Source organism: Crinia signifera, chromosome 2 (assembly GCF_055691185.1).
Source record: "Crinia signifera chromosome 2, ASM5569118v1, whole genome shotgun sequence".
In the NCBI taxonomy this organism is placed as follows: domain Eukaryota; kingdom Metazoa; phylum Chordata; class Amphibia; order Anura; family Myobatrachidae; genus Crinia; species Crinia signifera.
The window spans coordinates 141373539-141398998 of NC_139218.1; the positions used below are offsets into that span (position 1 = coordinate 141373539).

Genomic DNA, 25460 nt, shown 5'->3' on the forward strand with positions numbered 1-25460 from the left:
AGGCTTTTTGCCGAGAAGAATTGGCAGCTTTACTATCTGAGAAAATAAAGAGCCTCATCCACAACTACCACAAAAGACTTCAAGCTGTCATCGATGTTAAAGGGGGCAATACACGGTATTAAGAACTGGGGTATGTAAACTTTTTATCAGGGTCATTTGGGTAGTTTCTGTTGACATTATGATTTTAAAAAAAGTAAACACAGTTTTTGACAATAAATAGCTTCACCCAACCACTAACCATGAGTGAAAGAAAAGTTTGTGAGTTATCATTCATATTCTCTGACAAATGGCCGGAAAATCACAAGTTCTGCTAGGGTATGTAAACTTACGAGCACAACTGTATAAATGCACACATACATTATTAAACGAGAATTCATTGAATACATTGTAACTAAACTTAGGGTGAATACCAATGTGATGTAGTCTGTGACATCACACAAAAAGCTAAAAAGCAGAGAACTAATCACATTAGTGTTTCCCAACCATAGTCCCCAAAGCCCACTAAAAGCCCAAGTTTTAATATTATTTATGCTTGATTACAGGTAATAGAAACATAGAAATGGATAGCAGGTAAAAAAAAAACACTGCCCATGTACATGCTTACATACTAGGGTTAATTTTTGATGAGAGACAATTAGTCTAGCAGTATATTTTTAAATTGTGGCATAACATTGGAGTACCTGGAGGAAACCAACCCAAGTATGGATATAATATCTTCACGATATTGCCAGGTCGAGACAATAATCACATAGTGTATAGCCGCAACCAATCAGCGATGAATGTACATGAGAAATGTTCCAACATACCCAACTAAGTTGTTTGTTGGTAGGCCATATCCAGCAGTGTATGAACTTCCGCAGCTGACTAACCAACATTTGCAGTGTTCCTACCTTCAGGAACATAAAAAAATATTCTTCCCTGTGAAGGAAAATGAAATGTTCCTCCATTATGGCCACAATCTGTGATGGGCTCCGGCTGACAGCCATTTTGTCTGAATAATGGGAAAGATTGAAGATGCGATGTTGCCAATAGCAACCTATTAGATTTCCTTTATTATCTTCTAGAACAGGCATGTCCAAACTGTGGCCCTCCAACTGTTGTGTAACTACACATCCCAACATGCTTTGCCATAGTTTTAACATTCCCTAATAGCAAAACTGTGGCAAGGCATGATGGGACTTGAAGTTTCACAACAGCTGCAGGACCATAGTTTGGACTTGCTTGTTCTAGAAGGTTCTAAATAAATAAGTAGAATCTGATTGGTTGCTATGGGCAACATGTCATCTTCAATAGAACTCCCATTTTAATAAATTTACCCCTTAAAACCTGGCCTGACAGAGGGAGGGGATTCCCATGTTTGGGGAACAATTAATTAAATTCTGTATTTGGAATTTTTGGCAAGAATCTTTAATATGTTGCTAGAATTGGGCAGTATCCTCTGAGTAATTGAGTTTTGATAATCTAAATTCCCACCTTCTACTAATGTATGTTGCAAAATATAAATAATGCCAAAAATACCATACCCTCCAACTGTACCGAATTTGCCGGTACAGTACCATTTTTTAACAGTCGGTACCTGCAAATTTAAATTGTACCGGATGTACTGCATTTTCAGATTTCAGCGGTCAGTCACTGACTCACTGCAGTGTGCGCCACATCCTCCTGGCTCCTGGTCCCCGGCTTCGTTCGTGCTGAGTGTGTCTGGATTCCGCCGCCTCTCCCCCTCACCCGTACCCAAGAGTGCAATGTACGGGCCGGTGCTGTGCGTCATGACGTCACGTGCCGGCACCGCGCACCCTGCGCACTCATGGGAGGAGTAGGACTTGTCTCAGCCCTCAGTCTCCTCTCCCTCTTGGCGCAAATCTGCCTGACTCTCTCTGCTCAGGGGTGTGGTGGCCAGCGAGGAGCTCCGGCGCGCGTGACACACTGACTGGGGTCGGGATCATCTCGCATCGGAGGAGCCTGCCACAGCACACACTGTAAGTCCACTGCAGCAACTTAGGTGGCTCAGACCTGGCTGTGTACTACTTTAAATAAATCTCCACACTTCTCTTGACTCTTTAAATATCCATCATGTGACGCACCTGCTGCAGGCTGCAGCTCATGTCACATGGTGGCTTGGTGGGCTGCTGGTATATTAAATAAGTATATTTAGTATACTTATTTATTAAATAAGTATATTAAATATACTTATTTATTTTAATAGGCCAGTAGCCCACCAAGCCACCATGTGACATGAGCTGCATCAGGCGCTGGGCCGGGTGCCTGGGGATGTGACCAGGCCCACTTTCCACAAGGTACCGCCCATTTTACCCATGGCCACGCCTCTTCCTATATGTGTACCAATTTCTGGCCTTCAAATGTTGGAGGGTATGTAATATTTATACTAAGCCAAAAAAGAATAACATATTTTGTTACCTGTTCATGTAGACACCAAATAGTGGCAGTTCCACTAAATTTTGAGCGATCATGTTGTCAAACACAGGAGTGCAATTGTCCACAGCTAGTGATGGGTATGCCAAGCCCAAAATACCATCAAAATTAGAATCTTGGAAGGTGCTACCTGGCTCTGACACACTTTCTGCAAACATCTGGTTCTGTACAGTTATACCCTGAACCTATAAGCCAAGAAATACAGATAAGATACTTTACCATAAAGAAAAGGTAATGAAATATGTATTGTATAAACAATGCCGCCAAGAGGTATGCCGGGCCCTGTGAAAATGTTGGGGGTGTGGCCTAATTGTGGGAGGTGTGGTAACTCCCCCTTAGTGGGCAAAAAAGTGAAAACCCTCTAAACCCATCCTTGCTCGGCAGCACAGCATGTGTTGTCACTGTGCTGGCAGGCTTAGCATGAGCTCTCATACACTGTAACACACTAACAGCATGAAAGCTCATGCTACTGCTGCTGCTGCCAAGGAGGGAGGAGGGGGTCGGACCAGGGGCCCCGTCGGGTCCCTCCAGCAAGCCTGGGCCCGGATAATTAGTATACCCCTCTCGGTGGCCCTGTGTGTATATATATATATATATATATATATATATGTATATATATATATATATATATATATATATATATATGTAATATCAATCATGTCCTGCACACCATTATTATTTCTCTCTTTCATCCTCCTCTCCTCATCTTATTCTTCATCGGCTAAAATTTTGTTTTTAATAAATGTATAAACGGACTCTTCCCCTTTCCATTTCCATTTATAAATGTCTGTATTGAATTTACAGTGCCATTTGTTTGTCAAAAAACATTGCTTGTAAGCCCCTAATGAAGTCACCTTTCTGACGAAACGCGTTGGGCCTGCTTCACCAATGGAATAACACAAAAATAATCCGGAAAATTAACAAATACATGCTGCAATAAAAAAGCTTTTGTATTTTATATGTTGCCCTTGATGCATTTTTTATATTAAATCATATTGTGTTTTACAAATTGTGTAATAATTTCTGGTAGCACACTCTGAACCTCTATTTTTCTTATATATATATATATATATATATATATATGTGATCACATATAGAAGCACACACACACACACACACACATACTCTGTGTGTGTGTGTGTGTGTGTGTGTGTGTGTGTCTATCTATCTATCCATCTATATATACCTGTATATATGTATATATATATATATATATATATATATATATATGGTGAAAAAGGCGTTGTCCTTAATGCGCTGATTATATAGCAAAACCAGCTGAATAACCAAACATAAATGTGGTTAAAAAGTCACCAAAGTCCCAAATATCGGACTGCAGCTCCTCCTCTCGTGTAGGACACGAATGCCAAGGGTCCAACTGGCAAATGGAGATCTAGAATGAGGAGAATAGAAGAGGGCGCTTCATGGTGCATTAAACGAGTAGATTTATTGGATCCAAATACACAATAAAATCCAGAGTAAAAGCAATTGCTCGTACCAAGTATTACAACTCTGTGGGCTGGTTACCACAAGGCATGAATATAACACATAAGGCAAGGCTGCTCACTTATCCGGCACAGGCGAACTGGAGGACTCCGGGAGTCTGCTGACTGACAGGCGCTGGCTTGCGCTGCTGGAAGCAGGAGAACGGGGAGACACCACCGCCGAGTGGGACCAGAGGGAGACAGCAACACAGTCGGGTAGAGCGTCACGTAGCCACGCCCTGACGCGTTTCGTCACTGGGACTTCGTCAGAGGGCGTGGCTACCGTGACTCAAGACCCGATATTTAACATAATAAGCAGCCAATGAAATCAAGTCCACTGATTGCACTCCATGAGTGCCGGGGCAGTCAAACCGAATGTCTCTAGATGGCTTCCACAAGAGAGCTAACTAATTCTTAAAGAGACCATGTCAGGCTTGGCTCCGGCGACACGCGTGTAGACCAATCATAAAACACGTGTCAACACTTTTGTACATACAAAAAACAGGTACAATCAATGAACAATTTTCACAGAGCGACCATATTGAAATACTAATTGCTAATTGCTTAGTATTTCAATATGGTCGCTCTGTGAAAATTGTTCATTGATTGTACCTGTTTTTTGTATGTACAAAAGTGTTGACACGTGTTTTATGATTGGTCTACACGCGTGTCGCCGGAGCCAAGCCTGACATGGTCTCTTTAAGAATTAGTTAGCTCTCTTGTGGAAGCCATCTAGAGACATTCGGTTTGACTGCCCCGGCACTCATGGAGTGCAATCAGTGGACTTGATTTCATTGGCTGCTTATTATGTTAAATATCGGGTCTTGAGTCACGGTAGCCACGCCCTCTGACGAAGTCCCAGTGACGAAACGCGTCAGGGCGTGGCTACGTGACGCTCTACCCGACTGTGTTGCTGTCTCCCTCTGGTCCCACTCGGCGGTGGTGTCTCCCCGTTCTCCTGCTTCCAGCAGCGCAAGCCAGCGCCTGTCAGTCAGCAGACTCCCGGAGTCCTCCAGTTCGCCTGTGCCGGATAAGTGAGCAGCCTTGCCTTATGTGTTATATTCATGCCTTGTGGTAACCAGCCCACAGAGTTGTAATACTTGGTACGAGCAATTGCTTTTACTCTGGATTTTATTGTGTATTTGGATCCAATAAATCTACTCGTTTAATGCACCATGAAGCGCCCTCTTCTATTCTCCTCATTCTAGATATATATATATATGTATATATGTTTGGGGTCACTTCGAAATGTCCTTATTTTTTTAAAGAAGGGCACTGTTTTCTTCCAAAGAATAATACATTAATCACATTAATCACAAATACACTCTATATCATACCCTCCAACACGACCCATTCAAAATGCTCTGTTCCAGGACTTCCCTCTTCCCTCTTACTTGGGCAGATGTAATAACACCCCCCCCCCCCTTGGCGCTTCTCAAATAACGGGTCCATAGCGAGGAGAAGCGGGCACCCGTTATTGGCTAATGTATTAACCTCCAGCAAGCCGATGCCTTTCCTGTCCCTCGGCCCAAGCCAGAAGCAGGGCTAGCGTTGTCCCCACAGTGGAAGATAGGATAATGCTAGGCCTGAGGATGAAGCAACCGGGGTGATTTAATATTTGGGCGTCTGTTAATACATCGCTCCGGCCGCTAATCAGTGGTGGGGGGGGATTGCAGGGGACAGCCCTGCCAAGCATAACTCGGCAGGCTGTCACTAGCGCACATTAGTAATACATTGGGAAAAACTTAATCCCCCCAGTTAACCAGTGTTAAGTGCATTTCTGCACTTAACGCTGGTTCATACATCTGTATGATTGTCGTCACTTGTGTTGAACTAGTTACTTGATGAGAAGGGTGTTTCACCACAGGTGACGGCAATCATACAGTAAGAGGGAAATCCAGGAACAGAACATTTTGTACCTAATGGAATGGGTCATGTTGAAGGGTGTGTCTATACATTGTTAATGTGGTAAATGACCATACTAGCTGCAAACATCTGTTTTTTAAAGGAATATCTACATAGGTGTACAGATGGAGCGCCTCTCATTTAGCTCCAGCACTCGCCAGATTCCGTCCACTGGCGAGAGCTGGCGGAGAGGAGCTCTATCTGATGGAACAAACAAGCGTTTCACATGCACGTGCGTCCCTGTCTCTCGGCGGCAGGGATCGGAATCCCTGCCTATCTCTGCTTCAGGGAGACTGGCAGGGTTGGGGGAGGAGGGGTGCAGGGGGCTGCGGGCACTGAAGGGGGAGAGGTGGGAAGGTGGTGGAGGGTGGTGGCGGGGTCCGACTGAGTGTCTCGTGCGAGCGCTCCCCCTTCTGTCAGATGGTGGGTCCTGGCAATTGGCGATAGAATTGCAAGGACCCAGCCAAATGAGAGGCGCTCTGTCTGTATAGAGGCCCATTTCCAAGCACCATCACTTCAGTTATTTAATGGTACATTGTGTTTGCAATTATGTTAGCACAGCTGAAAATGGGTTTGCATGTTAGAGAATCTATAAAACTGGTATTCTTTTGAGCTAGATGAGTATCTGGAGCATTGTATTTGTGGGTTCGATTATACTCTTAAAATGGCCAGAAAAAGAGAACTTTCATATGAAACTTGACAGTCTAGTCTTTTTCTTAGAAATGAAGCCTATTCCATGCGAGAAATTGACAAGAAACTGAACATTTCCTACAATGTTGTGTACTATTCCCTTCAGAGAACAGCACAAACAGGCTCTAACCAGAGCAGAAAGAGAAGTGGGAGACCCTGGTGCACAACTGAGCAAGAAGGCAAGTACATTACAGTCTCTAGTTTGAGAAATAGATGCCTCACAGGTCCTCAACTTGCAGCTTCATTAAATGGTACCCACAAAACTTTAGTTTAGTGTCAATGTCTACAGTGAAAAGGTAGCCTTCTAGGCAGTCCAAAATGCTTTTTCCAATCTTCTGTCCAATGTCTGTGTTTTCTTGCCCATATTAATCTTTTCCTTTTATTGGCCAGTCTCAGATATGGCTTTTTCTTTGCCACTCTGCCTAGGAGGCCAGCATCCTGGAGTCACTTGTTCACTCTAGATGTTGACACTGGCATTTTGTGGGTACCATTTAATGAAGCTGCCATTTGAGGACCAGTGAGGCATCTATTTCTCAAACTACAGACTCTAATGTACTTGTCTTGTTGCTCAGTTGTGCACTGGGGCCTCCCACTTCTCTTTCTACTCTGGTTAGAGCCTGTTTGTGCTGAAAGACACTATTGCTTGTGTCAACCTTTTGACAACGTCGACCTAATGCATGATGACCCTTTACCTGTCGACCATTAGTGGTCGACCTATTGACTGTTGACCCAATTACAGTCGACCTATTGACCGCATCCCATTGATTTGCCATGTAATGGATTGCCGCTTTAAATAAATCGGAATACTCTCCAAAATCTCCCACATTCTGATTCTCACACCATATTACACTTGGCCCCTACAGATGTCTGTGAACTTGAACAAGCAGTGGTAGGCGATGCATAACTAGTTAAGTATTGTGCAATACAGTTTGTCAATGTCTAGTACTTACAGTAACTTGATCAATTCCCAATATTCCTGTTAAGTTGCCAGTTCCATATTGGATGTAAAATGATTGTCCATCAGTAACGTAGGTCGTAGACTGACTTGGGTAGAACCTGGCATGACTCGCTGCATAGACATAACACAACATTGTTAATAATTATTACCTGGTTTTCTATATGACTGTACACAGAGGCGTACCTACATATTTGTGGGCCCCATAGCAAAAGTTTGTAAGGGCCCCCTATTTAGCAACTGATGGTGATGAATGTATGTAAAACATATTACTTAGACAGCAAAGATGGGCCCCCTTCAGCTCTGGGCCCCATAGCAGTTGCACCCCTTGCACCTATGGTAGTTACGCCCTTGACTGTACATGCATTGCTATACACATAATGTTGCCTGCCAAATTCATAGCTATATGTTTGGTGACTACTTTTGGGGAACAGGTTGACAAATTGAACAGTGGGATTGGATACTTCCCAACTTTGTATGGTGCTGTAGCGAGACCTTTGCTCGCAGTGAAGTCGCGTTCCCAAATTTTGGGGGTGTGACCTCAGGATGAGTGGGCATGGCCTTCAAATTGCATCAACCGCATGAGGCCATGTCCCTGTTTTGCCACTTCTGTCCCTCTGTCAGCAGAAATAGACGCTGTGCACATGTTCACAGGGCCTATTCACTGATACCGAGCAGATGGCAGCGGGGACTCCCAACTGTCCCCCCCCCCAATGCGGGACACTGCTGGCCCCAGACAGGATGCAGGAACCTCCCCAAAAAACAGGATGTTCCCGTGGATAGCTGACCGGTTGGGAGGTATGGGATTTGTACTATGGTGTCCAGCAAATCATGGATCTATTTGTTCCATGAATGTAATATTGAGCAGTAAACTCACAGTTCTTTATGAATGGATTATATTATTCACAAACTGCTTCCAATCCACCAATGTAAACTATAACCTCTGTGTTATATCCAGTAAAGCATTTTAGCTGAGGTGATTTTTCATAAATTAGCTTACTGCTTTACATATGATAGTTTAGCAACATAATAGTAAGAAGTTCCATATTGCTTGTCATCTAGTTACTGTAAAATGATATGCACAGTCGAACAGTGATGATAACATTTGTACTATAACAGGTAAATATAGGAGTAGCCTTGTTTTATTTAACATGAGAAGTCACACAGAAAGTTGGGTGTAGGCCATTTGTTTTATAGAGAAGAACTGTTTACAGTGAAATCCTACCACCATACAATCTGGTGTTCCATACAACCCAAAAAGCACAAATTTAAGGAGTCTCCCTTCAGATTATTTTTAGAAGTCCCTTATCTCCTAATTTAAGAGTGTCATCCAGATCAGGGGCAAAAAGGTTCTCAGGACAGTATAAAAAACTTAATTATAGGACTATGAAGCATACCCAAAGTACAGACTAATAAACCTTCAGTTGGGGGACCCAGTATCAACATGTGTAGAATAGTATCAACAAGTGTAGAACAGGTTTAATATGTACTTTTTGCAAAGTTATAGACATTTTGGTGATCCTGTTTATTAACCTTTGTTATAAAGCAAGATATCTGCATAGATGAAGTGTCTAACCAGATTAGTGGCAAGAGGAGAAGGTTATAGAATAAGCATAGTAGTAAATGCTTTAGAAAATGCACTGTGCACTTATTAGGACACTAGTACAATACATTGACATTGGTATTGATTTTGTATTCAAGTGTTTGCATTTGGAATCCCTAGTGCAGTGATTTTCAACCTTTTTCACCTCACACCAAATAAGATTTTAAAATTGCCAAGGCACATCATCAGACTCACATTGACCCACACAGGAAAAAAACACACCTATTGGCTCCCATATGAAAAAACAATCATACTGGTCTCCACAGGTAACTAAAGTAAAATACATTGGCCCATGCAAACAAGAGACCTGTGAATAACAGTCTAACTTGTGGTGGCTGTAAACTGGTGGTGTGGACATATCTAGCTCTGTGGGAACACTTGAGAACAGCTCAGTGCCCACTAGTGTGCCATGACACAGTGGTTGAAAAAGGCTGCCCTAGTGTGTCTACCTTTATTTTATACTGTGTATATATATATATATATATATATATATAACCCCTGCCTGAAATATATTTGAAAGTGTGCGTTTCCCACAGAATATTGTATATATATATATATATATATATATATATATATATATATACATATACATATATATATATATATATATATATATATATATATATACTAGTTACCAGCTTATGAAAATGGCAGAAAAATAACAGTAATGTCAGGGCCGGTGCTTGGCCATTCTGCAACCTGAAGGAAAGAGTAAAATAGCGAAGCACATGTATTCGGCAAAATTACACCCACTGACATGGGTAATTTGACTAGGTTCTCATTCTAAGACATGGCTGAACTTGAACCTCTTACATGTAACCAAAGAAAATGATGGTACGTTTAGCCAAATAATTGTATGCATACAATGTTCAATGTTTCATTGTAGTTACACAGTATTGTCCTCATGGATTATGAGGTTGCACACTGAGTCCATTGGGTCATGATGACAATAAATAAGTAATAGTGCTTTCTTACTGCATGCTGAACTTGTGCAATATACAGATGGGACCCACAAATTTGAGGAGCCGGTGTCAAAGATCACAGTGAAGGTCTGTGGTGGAGAACCAATCTGGATCTGCCCAAAATATTCCACCTGTGTTGGGAAAAATAAAAATCAAACAACTGTAACAGCTATAATTAACACTATACCACAAATTAAAAATCACTGTTATGAGCACCTATGACTACACATTCTGGTATAGAAACATAGAATTTGATGGCAGATAAGAACCACTTGGCCCATCTAGTCTGCCCCTTTTTAAGGGCTTCTACAACATCCTATTACTTCCTAAACATGCTTTTTTTATGTGGCATAATATGCATGGGGGACTCTAAATGTATTTATTATTTATTTATTACCAGTTATTTATAAAGCGCACACATATTCCACAGCGATTTACAGAGAACATTTGAACATTCACACCGGTCCCTGCCCCAGAGGAGCTCATATTCTAGGGAGCCAATTAATCTTTCAGTATATTTTTGGATTGTGGGAGGAAACCGGAGTACCCGGAGGAAACCCACGCAAGCACGGGGAGAATATACAAACTCTGCAGCGCTGAGAGGCAGTAATGCTAACCATTACACCATCCGTGCTGCCCGTGTAGATTAAATAAACTGAGGGATAGTATAATGTGATATATTATGAACTGGGTTTAGTACAATGTAGAATATTGTGAACTGGGGGAACTTCACTGTGACATAATACATACTGTGGACACTGTATAGCATTTTAGTCATAATTAGCTCTTTTGCATTCCAATATAATCTTTATGCAGATAATACACAAATCTACCTATCCTTCCCAGACTTGCCCCCATTATTATTGGTCAATGTCACTGAATGCCTTTCTGCCATTTCATCTTGGATGCCATCTCACCACCTGAATATTGCAAAACCGGAACGAATTATATTTCCACCGATATCTCTATCACTGTTGAGAACACAGCAATCAATCTTACTCCATAAATTGAGGAGTCATCCTTGACTATGAACTGTTGTTTGTTCCTCATATTCAATCTGTCTCAAAATCATGCTTCATGCATTTAAAAACATATGAAAAATACAACCAAGCCTTACACAAAACTCCGCTAAATCTCTAATCTGTGTCTCGTGATCTCTCGCATTATTATTGCAATAGTCTCCTCACGGGTGAGGTATAGCTCACAGACAATGTCTGACAGTCAGTAGGTAGATACAAAAAGTTAGAAATGCATAAGCCAGACATTGACAACAGTTAGACATGCATTAGTCAGACATTGACAACAGTTAGAAATGCATTAGTCAGACATTGACAACAGTTAGACATGCATTAGTTAGACGTTGACAAAACTAACAAGTAAAATGTTGACATGAAAAATCAATATGTGTACATGGACACTGTATAAGTGTGGTTATGGTATATTAGAACTACAATGTCTTGGTCTACAGTCATATGGTCGTCCACTAATGGTTGACAGTCCACCCATGCACCCAGGACAACGGAGAGGGGTGTCGGGCAATGGGCAGCCCCATTAGCATGTGGGAATGCCCAGCGTTTCATGGGCGTTCTCATGCTAGTGAGGTTGTGCCGCAGGTGTGGGTGGCGGGCAACTGACATCACCGGATGTCAGCTGCCCACCCATTTCCTTTCAAGCGTGCACGCATATGTAATTGACTTGAAAGTCCTTTTTATATGCGTGCACCTTCCACATCTTTCGATGGTCGGCGACCAACGAAAGATGTGGGAGGTTCCCCAGCCGTCTGGAACCCCTCCTCACTGGTTTTCCCCAATACAGGCTATCCCATTACAATCCATCATGAATGCAGCTGCGAGGCTCGTCTATGAAACTGCTCTGTCATTCCCTGCTTTGGTTACCTGTATTCTACCATATTCAATATAAAATACTTAAACACAAGGCCATAAACCAAACTACACCACTGTACATCTCTTCTCTTATCTCAAAATATCTCCCAACTTGTCCACTTTGCTCCTCCCAAGATCTACATCTTTCATTCACATGCATTGCCTGCTCTTATTATCAATTGCAGGACATTGTTCAGGCTACACACACTCTGTGGAATGCCCTCAAATGCACACTAATACCCCTTGCAAATCCCTGCTCGCTTCTTGGATTTGGACACGGGTCCGCCTCAGGGGGAGGAAATGTTGTATTTGGGCTAGCTCTGTCTGTCAGCGTTTGGGGCGGAGCAGCACGCATCATGTGGGGGCGGGGGAGGAGGCAGAACAGAAGTGACGCTGCTGCCTCCTCCATAGCAGTGAACGGGACCTGGGTCACTCGACCCGGGTTACCCATTCAGACTGCCCAGCAACCAGGCTCCGACCCGGGTAAAACCCTTCTTTTAAACTGGGTCAGAATGCCAGGTTACTGGACCCAGGTTTTTCCAAATGGTGCATTCACACCACACAAAGACCTGAATTGACCTGCCAAAACCCCAGGTTGGACCCGGTTATGTGTGCGGTGTGGAAGGGGTATTAGAGTCTCCTCTAGTTTCAAATTTTCATGTGCTTCATGAAAACTCACCTCTTTAGGCAAACCTATCAAATTCCAGGGAGGGATTGGCATCAGGAGAATGCCCAGTGTTTTAGGGGCATCTCCATGAAAACACTAGGCGTGGCATTCCCTGGTTAGCGGGTGACATCATATGACGTCAGTGCCAGACCCGTCTTCGGCGGAGGGCAGCTGTAATAAAAGTCTGTTTACACTGACTTTTATTACCACAGGCAGGAGAAATCATTCGCTAGTGACTAGTGAACACTGAACATATCCCCTTGCATGCTACCAAGGGGATTCGGGCAGCGGGGGGGGGGGGGGGGGGCTTTCTTTGGGGAGTCATGGGGTGTTTACCTGCTCACTAAGCAGCGAAATAACTCAGCTTAGCGAGTGGATCTGAATTAGGCCCTATACCACACAGCCCACCAAGTGCCTTTGTAATGTGGTAGACCTATCCTTGTGTATCAATGCCTATTTCTCTATAGCTTGCAAGCAGGGCCCTCCTACCCAATTTGTTTTATAATTTTAAATTGTAAAGTGGAACAGAATTTGCAGTTCTATATAAGAAATAGTTAAAAAAATAAAATAATGCTCACATCCATGTAATTTACAAGTGGCTCACACGCAGTCTCCGCAGAAGTACACGAGCCACTGTAGGCCAGAAATGCATCCCCTTGTTTTGTCCATAAATGAGACAGCTGTCCTTTCTCTTTTAGAATTTTCCGCATTGACTTTTGTCTCTTTAGGGGAATTCTATTGTTGAGGGAAAACAAAATACTGATGTTATAACCAAAGATAAGGGATAGTCAGAAACACATCGGTTTATTCATTCGAATAGGATGGAATAAGAAGATTTTTAAACAACGTTCATTGTGAAAAAAAGTACAGATACACATTTCTAAATATACAGGACTTCTGAAAAATGACATACATGCCAGCAATGCACGGCCGCCATTAGGGGGAGGACTACCAGGACTTGGATAGAAAGGGCTGCCTGCCACTGGCTCCTACCCAGTGTAAATGGATCACTTTGGTGTGGAGTCTGGGGCAAGGCAGCCATTATCACTTCAGGGTCTTCTTAACAGTATTATAGGCCCTGGGCAAAGCAGCGTACTGGGGCCCCTACACACCCATTACGGCAATATATTTAAAGACAAATCATAACAGGCTTTTCCTCCAGCCAGTAGAGAGTTGGCTATTAGAGACTGCAGAGATTTGCAGCCCTTGATAACTATATATTTAGTAGACACTGCTAGTGCATGCATAATAATGGGCCATATTAACAGCAGCAATGCATTATAGTCCTGTGCAGTATGCGGTATCATATGTAAAATTCTAATCTGGAAACTGATCCACAGAGGTACAGTAGATGTGGGCCCACCATGGCATGGGATTTTATACCTCCCAACTTTTTCATGCACACAGGGGGACATTTACATAAATGGATTCGTAGAAAAAAGGTGTATTCGTAGGGAGAAATACACCTTTTTTTTTACGAATTTGTATTTTCGGGATTTACAATCCCAAAAATACAACAATTCGTAGTCCTAAAGATGGAACATTCGTATTTGTATTTACAAATACGAATGTCTACACCATCGATAGAATACGACAGGAATCACCATTCAAAAGAATGGTGGTTCCTGATGTACTAAGCAGCCGTACTGATAATACGGCTGCTAAGTGGTGTAAAACACCCACGCAAATACGACAGGAAAATACACCTTGCTTTCCCTGTCGTATTTGCTTTAAGCCTGCACGGATCAGTCAGATCCGTGCAGGCTGCAAGGTGTAAAAAAATAGAAAAATAAATAAATATAAAAAAAAAAACAGCGTGGGGTCCCCCCCACAGCCGAAACCAGCACCAGGCTGACAGAGCCGGGACCGGTAATTAAAAACCTCCGAACCCGACAAATATGGGTTCCCTGATTTTTAACAACCAGCCCCAGGCTCCAGGTCCGGGACTGGTTCCCAAAATACGGTGGACAAAATGAGTAGGGGTCCCCCGTATTTCAAGAACCAGCCCCAGGCACAACCAGCCAGCAGGGTAATGCCACAGCCGGGGGGAGACTTTTTATACAAGTCCCCCCGGCCAAAGCATTAACCCTACCGACCAGTCAGCCTGGCCAGGGGCCCTGGGGGAGTGGGGACCCCCCCAATAAAGGGGTCCCCCCCCTCCAGGACTTACCTGACCAGGCTGAAGCCTGGTGCTATCCTCGATGCCCCTGGGCGGTGGGCATCGAGCTGATAAATGGTGTAAAAAAAAGATTAAACTATTGTCTAATACTGGGGCACTATGAGTCCCAGCAAGCCTCCCCCGCAAGCTGGGACTTGGAGAACCACAAGTCCCAGCCTGCGGGGCATTAAAGGGCCCGCTGGGTCTTGTAATGCCACAATATTAAAAATAGTACAATAAAACACACTGACACATACTTAAAATAAAACTTTAATACATAGAAAGCCCACACATACTAATACTTACCTATCTTCTTTCCGTAGGTAGCCCTGGTCCTATGTCGTCTTCTGGTCCTGTGTCGTCTTCTGGTCCATGTCGACGTCGCTGTCCATGTCGGCGATGGCGTCCCCGTCCGGATCCGACGAAATCCATGGAGGAAGCTGTGGAAGGAAACCATACTCACCTGTCCCAGGGCGACGTAGTCCAGGTAAGGGTCTTGGCAAAAAAACAAACCGACACGCGAAACCAGCCGGACAGATGAGCCGCACAGTGTTTGTGTGCATCGTGCGGCTCCGCCTCCCAAATGCCGCTATTGGCCGCCTTGCGGCCTAGCGGCCAATCAGGAGCATTCCAACTGTATTTTTTTAATCAGAACCTGTAATATTAATTACACAGAACCTGTGTAATTAATATGTCTCCAAGATTAAAGGGATGAGGTGGCAACCCTAGCGGTGACGCAAGTGCGGGGGGCTGGCAGCTGACATCACCGGATATCAGCTGCCCGCCCATATCTGTGACTTGAAAGTCACTTTTATATGCGTGTACCTTCCACAACTTTCGATGGTCGGCGACCATCGAAAGATGTGGGCGGTTACCCACGGCATACGAATGGATGTTTATGCTAAACATTCATTCGCAGCTTGTGCGGGCAAACCCACGCAGCAAGGGGGGGGCGGACATTTGCCGGGTGGGGTTGGTGGATTTGCAAGGCTGCGAATTCGCAGCCTTGCGAATCAACCAGAATAACCCCTATTGTGTCACCAGAATCCTGCTTTATTCTATACAGTCATGATGGGTAGAAAACCACACGTACCAACTGGTTTGATTTAGGCTTGTTGTCAGCTTTGTAACATAAAAGAAAATTATATTTCTCAATGTTATTTGACTGCCAGGATGTTGGATTATATGTCCTAGTCTGGAGCCACTGGACCAAGCAAAATACAAAGGGGGAAATTTAATAGGATGAGAGATTCAAAAAGTGAGAGATTTAGTAAGCATTTACACTGTTTGATTTTGCAGTGTAAATGATTGCTGCTTTAAAAAAACCTGGAGATTTCTTATCAAATCTATCACTTTATGAATCTCTCATCCTATTACATTTCACCCAAAGTGTCTTTCTAGGTGAGTGATGTTGGAGTGGAGTAGTCCTTGGCTCCACAAAGCACACTCCCTTGTACCATGTACCATGCCTTAAAGTGGAGTGATCGCATGATTTAGGGTCAGATGTACTAAGCTTGAAAGTGATAAAATTGTGAGTGATAAACCACCAACCAATCAGCACCTACCTGTCATTTTTTAAACCCAGCCTGTGATATGGTAGTTAGGAGCTGATTGGTTGGTGGTTTATCACTTTCCAAGTTTAGTACATCTGGCCCTTATACCTTATCTAGGATAGGACAGTATTGCATAGAAACATTTGACAGCAGATAAGAACTATTATACAAACTCCACACAGAGTCATGGTTGGAATCAAACCCATAAAGTCAGTGTTGGCAGACATGCATTTATTACAGAACTTCATTCTAGTTAGTATATTATAGCCTCGTATTCTCTTGAAGAGACTTATTATTTCATTTAATTTTTCAGGCTGGAGAAATCTAACTTGCTAATATGTTGCAAGGCTGTATATGTATGTGTGTATATATATATATATATATATATATTTATATATAGATAGAGAGCGCCAAAGGATTGGAACACATTGGAAGCATATCTTTCTACACTTCTCTACATGTAAAGATATATCCACAGCCACAGGTGACTCTGTAACAGTAACCTCCAATCTCATATTTACCACCGGTACTTGTGTATTTTGGCGGCGCCCATCGCATCGCATACCATAACGTATACGATGGTATGCGAAGCGACGCGATATCGTACGATAGTGCACGATGGCATACAATTTTGAAATTGTATGCCATTGTACATGGCATACAATGCCATACGATGCGATGCGATTAAACATTGTATAAGCACCCTAATGGGTGCTTATACAATGTTAAGCACCCAATTGGGTGCTTACAATGTTAAATGCACCCCCACGCCACCCCCCCACTATAAACGTGAACCCGAAGCGTGGAGAGCGCAACGAGCCCGCGAGGGGCGGCGGTACGCGTCCTACGACCTTTTCATACCCCCACTATACACGTCGGCGTGGAGTTGAGAATAGAATAGTGTGGCGAGCGCAGCGAGCCCCGCGAGGGGACGCGGATACCTGTGAAGCCCGCGAAGGGACGCGTTTACCTGTGAAGGTATCCGTGTCCGCTCGCCACGATTCGGGCTCGCCACACTATTCTATTCTCAACTCCCCGACGTGGATAGTGGGGGTATGAAAAGGTCGTAGGACGCGTACCGCCGCCCCTCGCGGGCTCGCTGCGCTCGCCACGCTTCGGGTTCACGTTTATAGTGGGGGGGTGGCGTGGGGATGCATTTAACATTGTAAGCACCCACTTGGGTGCTCAAAAGCACCCTTTAGGGTGCTTATACGATTTTTGGTCGTATAGGGGGTCAAAATCGCGTCGCATCACATCGTATGCCATCGGGTGCATGGCATGCGATGCGATGCGATCTGTCCGTCGTACGACGGACATCGGGTGTGCCGCCAAAATACACAAGTACCTTACCACCTATTAAAGATTGCGATTTCTCCCCAAAAAATCGACATTCACCATATGGTTAGAAAACTCCATATCTTTCTTCATTGATTCTTTTATCGTGTTTATCTTTAAAAAAAAACCCTGATGAAGTCTTTCTAAAGACGAAACGCATTGGGTTGTCATCGTCTTCAAAGAAACGAATTAAGATATCACACTATTTTATAACTTTTTAATAAAAACTGTTAAATTTCAGAAACGTTTATATGTTTTTTCATACTTGAACAATCTGTTCATCACACATAAGGTGGTGGAATCCTTTGGCGCTCTCTGTCTATCTCTATACCCATACACATTTGTCTCCCACTAACAGGGGGGTCTTTTTAGAGTAGCAGCCTTCTTTGTGGCGCGACTAGAGTCATTCCTTGTTGTGCATATATATATATATATACATATACATACATGCACAACATTCTTATTATATACTAAATGAGATATAATAGTGATCAAACTCTGCAAATGAAAAGAGTATAAAATTATAGGAATAACATTGTTTTTGAAGCTAAAGGGGTAAATTTACTAATATAGGCGTTCATTTGAAGATCGAGGGTGAAATTTAATAGGATGAAAGAATCAGAAACTCTCCGGGTTTTTTTAAAAGCAGCAATCATGTACACTGCAAAACCAGTTTGATTTTGCAGTGTAAATGATTGCCGCTTTAAAAAAAACGAGATTTCTTACCAAATCTCTCATTTTCTGATTCTGTCATCCTATGAAATTTCACCCCAGATGTTGCCCATATATCTTCAAGAAGGTGTTAAATAAATAAGTAGAATCTGATTGGTTGCTACGGGGAACATGCCATCTTAAATAGAATTCCTATCTTTACCCAAAAGAAAAATGTACCCAAAAGAGTTTAAAGATTGAGACTATCTTACAATATACATCCCAAGCTCCCCATTATATTGACTGAGAAAACATTTTGGTCAGAAGTTCTTACCCCCAAATGTTCTATTACCTGTTGGAAATACATTTAGTCAAACAAAAAAAAATGCTGTCAAAAAAAATGTGCCCAAATAAAGATGGAGAAAATATGTTATATATTATCCAAAGCAGAATTTTTAAAATCACAAAGGGAAACAGACTCACCGTATTACCCCATGGACGAAAGCTACACATAGCAGGACTACTAATACTTTCTTCATCTGTTCCATATTCAGGAGCTCAGACACTGCATAAAGCCAGCTACAAATATCTTATTTATACCATTGGTGTAACCAAGCCCATACATTCCAGATAATGCTGCTTGCAAAGTAAACAGATAACTGATTTCCGCAGTTCTCACACACTTAACAAGGTTAAAAGCGTGTGAGAGGGTGAGCCACACTACTCCAGGTGACGTTGCTGTAATGTAACTAGATTGTAAGCTGTGCAGTACGCATGTGACTTCATATTACACAACATATTATTTAGTAAAGTACTGTAGGCGTGAATTGAATTTCTTCGATTAGGGCCTTATCTTTGCCTGAATACTGTCTACTGCATATCCAATGATCCACAAGAGCCAGCTCCGTCGGGATTTTATTTTACCACGCGGACTCTTGCAAAAAAATATCCCCACCAACTGACCCGTTATCTGTATTATACCGCAAAAACAAATGGATCTGGGAACTTTCCTATAATCACGTGGTTTCACCCTAAAATAGGTACATTTTCAGTTGAATAAAAGGTTGTAATTGAATTGCTCGATAAACAACATCGAGGAAAAAAAGAATAATTTGGGCGCCCAAAAAATTAGCAGGCACAACTAAGTGCCCAATATAAAACTAGTGTACAGAGGATGTTATTAAAGATAAGGATGCCTTCCCCTAGGGGTATGGGTCATAGGGACAACAGTAATTAGGTCAACACATGAAAAGAGTGAGCATGCATAAGATTGACATGGTCAAAAGGTTGACACAAGCAATCGGTCAACATGGGGAAGGTTGACATGAAAAAGGTAGACATGAGTTTCTTTATGTTTTTGGTGACTATGACATGGACATGGTATATGCGCCATGCTTCAGACATGCTATTATAATCTCACTCTATGCCCACTTGGATAGTAAAGTCTTAAAAACACTTTTTTGGGGGTGGATGTGATAAACTCAAGTCAACTTTTAATGTTGACCTTTTACATGTCGACCTATTGCTTGTGTCAACCTTTTGACCATATCAACCTAATGCATGTTGACCTTTCTCATGTGTCGACCTGTTGACTGTCAACCAATAGGGGTCAACCTGTTGCCTGTTGACTTAATTACTGTAGTAGACCCTCCCCTAGTGCCAAAGCTTCTTGTTTGTCTGAATATCTCATTTTAAGCGGAAGGTGTTATTATAGTGTTATATTTAAATAAATAATTTCAATATGTAAAACAGATTCAATTGAATCAGGAAATGTATTCTATGTATTTAAATATGAAGAACTTGATATCAGAACACCCAGCTAAGCCTAAATATGTAGTTTGTTAGATCACGTGTTCTAAACCTTTCTTATAATTCACAATTTTTTAAATCTATTTCCAATATCTATTACTCTATTAATATATATTCTGCCCTCTACTTCTTAATGTGCTGTACAATTAGATGCAGATGCTATCACATTTAAGGTAGAATGTTTTTGATTAAAGTGCTATTATCCACCATTCAACATTGTCATCTGACAAGTTTGAGTTGGCCAAAATGCATGGAACACTGGGGGTTATTCTGGTCCACACGCAACACTGCAAATTTTGCAGAGTTGGGTATAGATTAACCCCCTTGAGTGGTGGGTTTTTCTGGGGAGCAACATGGAGGGTGGGGGTGCCATACATAGGTGCCGATTTATGTTTTTGCTGGTGGCTTCATGGGGAAGGGGTGTGACCACAAAATAATACCAATTTACATTATGGAGCAAAGTCGTCTCCAATATTCAAATTATGGCAACAGAGTTCCACATACATAAATGCCCCCACCGTGCAGGTACTCCGCGGACAGAATGCACTCTTCCCGGCATACTGTTTCCCAGGTGGCGGGTCCGGCAATATGGGTGCTGCAGCGGCAAATTAGCAAGTTAATATGGCGGCCCAGCAGCGGGACTCGGGCCCGTGGGTGCTCATCAATTTCTGTGGGTGCTCGGGCCCTTGAGCACCCACAGAATCGGTGATATACCATGAAGTGGTTAAACGCCGCCCGCCGCTTTTATATAAACATCCATTTGCAGCCTTGGGTGGTCATAAACCATTGAATGATTTCGAAGGAACATACAAAACTAAGGCACTCTCTGGTGTCTTAGCTTTGCATGTTCCCTGTATGGGTAGAGGGCGAGCAGCTGACATCCAGTGATGTCAGCTGCCCACACCCTGCAGCCGTGACACTGACTAATTTTCATGGGCACAGCCCGTCGCAGCCGCCCCCCGCCCACACTGGTAGGTGCCAACTAGCAGTTTGCCATGCCTGCTCCCACCTATCGTATGCACATGAGTAGAAATGCGCATAAGGAAAACATCGCTCCCCATGTAAACTCGCAGAGGAGCGAAGCAATCAAAATCAGGCCCATTATGTGTTGGCAAATATTTACGCTCATATTTGATATAACAGGAAAACATTCTAAATGGCCTGCCTCATTCATGTCACACATGCAGACATCTCCTCAGCTTGGTCTGATAACGTGCTAACTTATAGCCTACATCTCCAGTTTTAACAATACATTACAGCAATAGGTGGTTTTCTAGAAAACAAATACACAGACCCCGTAATAGCATTAACTATTAAATATTTGCCGACATCTCTTGTTTATTTGTGTACTGTATTAGAATGTTGCTACACAATAATTAACAACTTTTATTATTTTATTTTTTTTTTTCAAAAAAGGATGATAATGTTATTTGGATGGCTCATTAATGTTATTGACTAATAATAGATCTTAATCAGGTTCATAACTAACATTACATATTGCCCTTAAGGTGAATTCTAGATGTGTTTATTGTGGAAAAATACATTAAAATAGCTGACCTTTTATAAAAACACTAACATTGGAAAAATCTTAGTACACTATGGATCTAATCAGCATGGATCGCTATTGCAATTCAATTCAATCATTTATAGAACCGGGTTAGTTAATAAAAAAAATATCGGTACTCATAAAAGTTGCATAGTAGCTGCAGTTTGATTGACAGGAAGCCAGCGTTTAGCAGTGGAAAAATGGCGTTATCCGGCTGTATTTGTGAAAATGCAGGCATGCCTAGGCTTTTTTTGGTTGGGTCCCTGATCAGGGGGCATCTTAAGAGAGTGGGAGGCCTGTGTGCTGCCTTCACGGCCAGGCCCCCTCCTCTCTGCTATGAGGAGTAGGGTCTGAACACTGTAGTGCTCAGACCCTACTCCGCATGCGCAAACCTCCGCTGCACTGTGGAGTCTGAGCACTAGAGTGCTCAGAATCCAATGCACATGCGCAGATCATTGGAAAAATCTAAATTTTTCTGGTGATTTCTGCATCACCATTTTTCTGTCGATTTTTGCGGCGCTCCTGCCGTGGGACTCCGGATTGTAAGTATTACCAAGATGTGTGCATTGTGTACAATGCACCCATTATAGATACGCCACTGTCTCTGATATCAGTGATGACCAGCCTGGTTCTTGAGAAGATTAGTGGAAGCCTTAGATTGGAAAAAACGATACATGTGTATTTGCACGGCGCCCATTAAGCTATTTGTTTAGTGGGCTATTCTGCATCGCACGTTTTTGTGCCGTGCAGTGCGATTTGATGTGATGCAATCTCACTTGTTAATTTATTTACTGCACCGTGACCGCCAATCACATTGCATCACATGTAAAATCAAAAACAAGCAGATGCGATTTTGCGTGCAATGCGATTTAGCACAACAGCCCCAGTGTACATGTCTAAGTGATGCAATGGGATTTAGCACACCCCCACTATCCTCTTCAACCTGAAGAATAGCGAGCGGATGCGGAACACGTCCTCCCGACCTTTTCATACCCCCACTATCCACATCGGCATGGAGTTGATTTTATAAAGTGTAGCGAGCGCATCGAGCCACCGAGCCCGAAGCGTGGCAAGCGCACGCGGACTACTTTACATGTATTCCGCGTCCGCTCGCCACGCTTCGGGCTCGCTCGCCACACTATATAAAATCAACTCCACGCCGACGTGGATAGTGGGGGTATGAAAAGGTCGGAGCACGCTGCGCTCGCCACGCTTCGGGTTGGCGTCAATAGTGGGGTGGCGTTAACAATGGGGGGCCATTTCACCCATGAGGGGTGTTAGCAATTAAAATTGGGGTTTTGGGGGCTTTTTACATTGATTCCAATGTAAAAATCTCGTCGATCGCGTCGATTGCATCATCTCATGCATCTTATGCCGCACAAACACATGAGATGCTTGAGATATCAGCCCCACACATACAATCTAGATCGTGGGCGCCGTGCTAGGAAAGCAGTACCAATTATATTTACTGTGTAGCGTACTTACTATTAGGCAACCAAAGCAGCTGCCTATGGCCGACAGGTCCCAATGGTCCCACCAAATGGGCTAAATCCATGCAGGCTTCTCAGTGTAAAAATATAAAGATAAATAATTGACAAAAACGGCATAAGGTCCCCCCCTCAAGGCTAGAAACAGCCCCAGGCTCAAAGAACCGATCCTGGTTTTAGAAATGAAGGGTACAAAAAGTTTGGGGATCCCCACAATTTCTAAAACCAGCACCAGTCTCAAGGGCCAGTCCTGGTTCGACAAAATGACTAGGGGTCCCACATATTTTGACAATCAGCACCAGGCCCAAACAGCCAGCAGGCTAATGCCACTCCCACAGGCAGGGACCCTGGGGGAGTGGCGACCCCCCCAATGAAGGGTTGCCCCCTCCAGGATACCCCCTGCCCATGGCTGTCTCCGGTGCCCCAAGGGCAATAGGCACCGGGCTTATGAAGTGTAAAAATAGAGAAAAAACTATTGTGGTATGTTGTGGAATTACAAGTCCCAGCAAGCCTGCACCGCATGCAGGGACTAAGAGAACCATATGTCCCGACATGCGGGGCAATAACGAGACCGATGGTACTACATTACAAATAGTGAAATACAGTAATGCACAGACACATCTGAAGAGTAAAGGTTTATTACATATTACAATGATTCACACGATTCTCACCTAATTACGCAGTTGGAAGTTTTCAATTAGCTTAATATGTTAGCACTGAAGTGGTGTCTTCTCTTCCAATGTCAGGAACTGGACTCCTGCAGCAGCACTGAGTATGAGAGCAGCCCAGCAGGCCCGCACCAGATGGTGGGAAGGCCACTGGAAGCCATGGAGACAACAGGTTGGGTATCATTAGTTTTTTTTCTTTAAAAAAATTAGGTACCGCGGGTATCGGGAGTGCGCATACATGCAGTAATCCAAAATTAGGCACAAGGTACTTCAGTTTATTTTTTTCTTGCTAAACCTTGCATATAATTGAATTTCCTACATAGATGTGTCCAACAACCTGGACAGTACTGGGCTATTTTCATCTTTCTATCTCACACTAAACAATGTAATCCTTCCCATCTCTGTGTCGAACATCTCACCAAGTAGTTCAAAGAGTATGTTTACTGTATAAACCATTGTGCAAACCTGATACACAAAGCCCAGTATATTCATTCAGATTCATGACAGCTTTGCTGGTTATACTATAGGAAAAAACAAAAGCAGGAGCAGACTGACAGCAGAGTGTAGTATCTGATTGATAAGGAACCTTTCAAGCATTTTTACTTCTCTTATCACACCAGCTTTGCAATAGCCCCTCTAAGCTTTTAGTTCAGCAAATGTATGATGAATGAGGAGAGAATAGTTTGTCAACTGAATATTTTCTTTGCCATTTTCCACACCCTAGTTCTGTAGATTTTACTTATCAAAGATCAATAGCAAAAAGACAAAAAGGAAAAAAGAACCAAAAGCTATGTAATCTCAGTGAACACACAATGACGTAAGTAAGTCAAATCATTACCAGTACAATACAGTGCAGAAACCAGCCCTTTCCTCCTCCTCATTTGGCATATACATTGGAAAAGGAATTGTCAAAACTGTATAATAAACACTCTTGTGCCAAAGAGCCTTAAGTTGATGCTGGTGCATCTCAATATGCTTATGTATAATTAGTGCCATAATTCAAGATTGTGTTTTATACTGTAATATATAGGAGGAAATACAGACTATGTATTTAGTAGGAAAAGCACTGCAGTATATTTGACTATACAAATGACTATGCAACTTCATGTGATTTATTATCTAAATAACAATTTCTTGGCTTTCACGCCAGTAATTTACCACAGCTAATAGCTTCATTGGGGCTATCCAATCAGCAACAATGTGGCACAAATTATACTTCTGGCACCTCATGCTAACGAAGCATAATCCACGATAAGCAGCCGTCAAAGCCTCAATAACACTTTCAATTGGGAACTAAACATGGCCTCTATTTGGATACCGCGATAATGGAAATTGGTTATAAATCACGATATTAGGTTATTTTTATCATCTAAAAATGAATTGCAGGTAGTTGTACTGTAAATGCTGCAGAGATGCCCCTGTAGCTTTCTGTCGGGTTTCTGACGGTGTCCCGACAGTCGGGATTCCGACAGTCATTTACCCGACGTCGGGAATCCGACTGTTAAAACACCGACAGACGGGTCCCTGACGGCCACCGGCTATTTTCCCTCTTGGGGGTCCACGATCCCCATAGAGGGAGAATAGAATAGGTGGTGAGCAGAGCGAGCCACTGTTGCGCTCGCCATGCTGTCTGAATCCGGCCAGTCGGGATCCGGATGTCGGGCTAATGAC

At 42.9% G+C, this 25460-nt stretch overlaps 1 protein-coding gene across 1 annotated transcript in view; it reads right to left on the reverse strand.

Moving 5' to 3' along the window:
- CTSE (cathepsin E) overlaps positions 1-25460 on the reverse strand; it is a 113978-nt gene that overhangs the window by 22362 nt on the left and 66156 nt on the right. Inside the window, exons 2-5 of the mRNA XM_083173034.1 lie at positions 13161-13317; positions 10046-10163; positions 7463-7581; positions 2419-2618 (exon numbers count right to left, since the gene is read on the reverse strand). Of these exons, the coding sequence (XP_083029160.1) occupies positions 2419-2618; positions 7463-7581; positions 10046-10163; positions 13161-13292 (569 nt within the window). The 5' untranslated portion in view covers positions 13293-13317. The remainder of the gene's footprint in view (positions 1-2418; positions 2619-7462; positions 7582-10045; positions 10164-13160; positions 13318-25460) is intronic.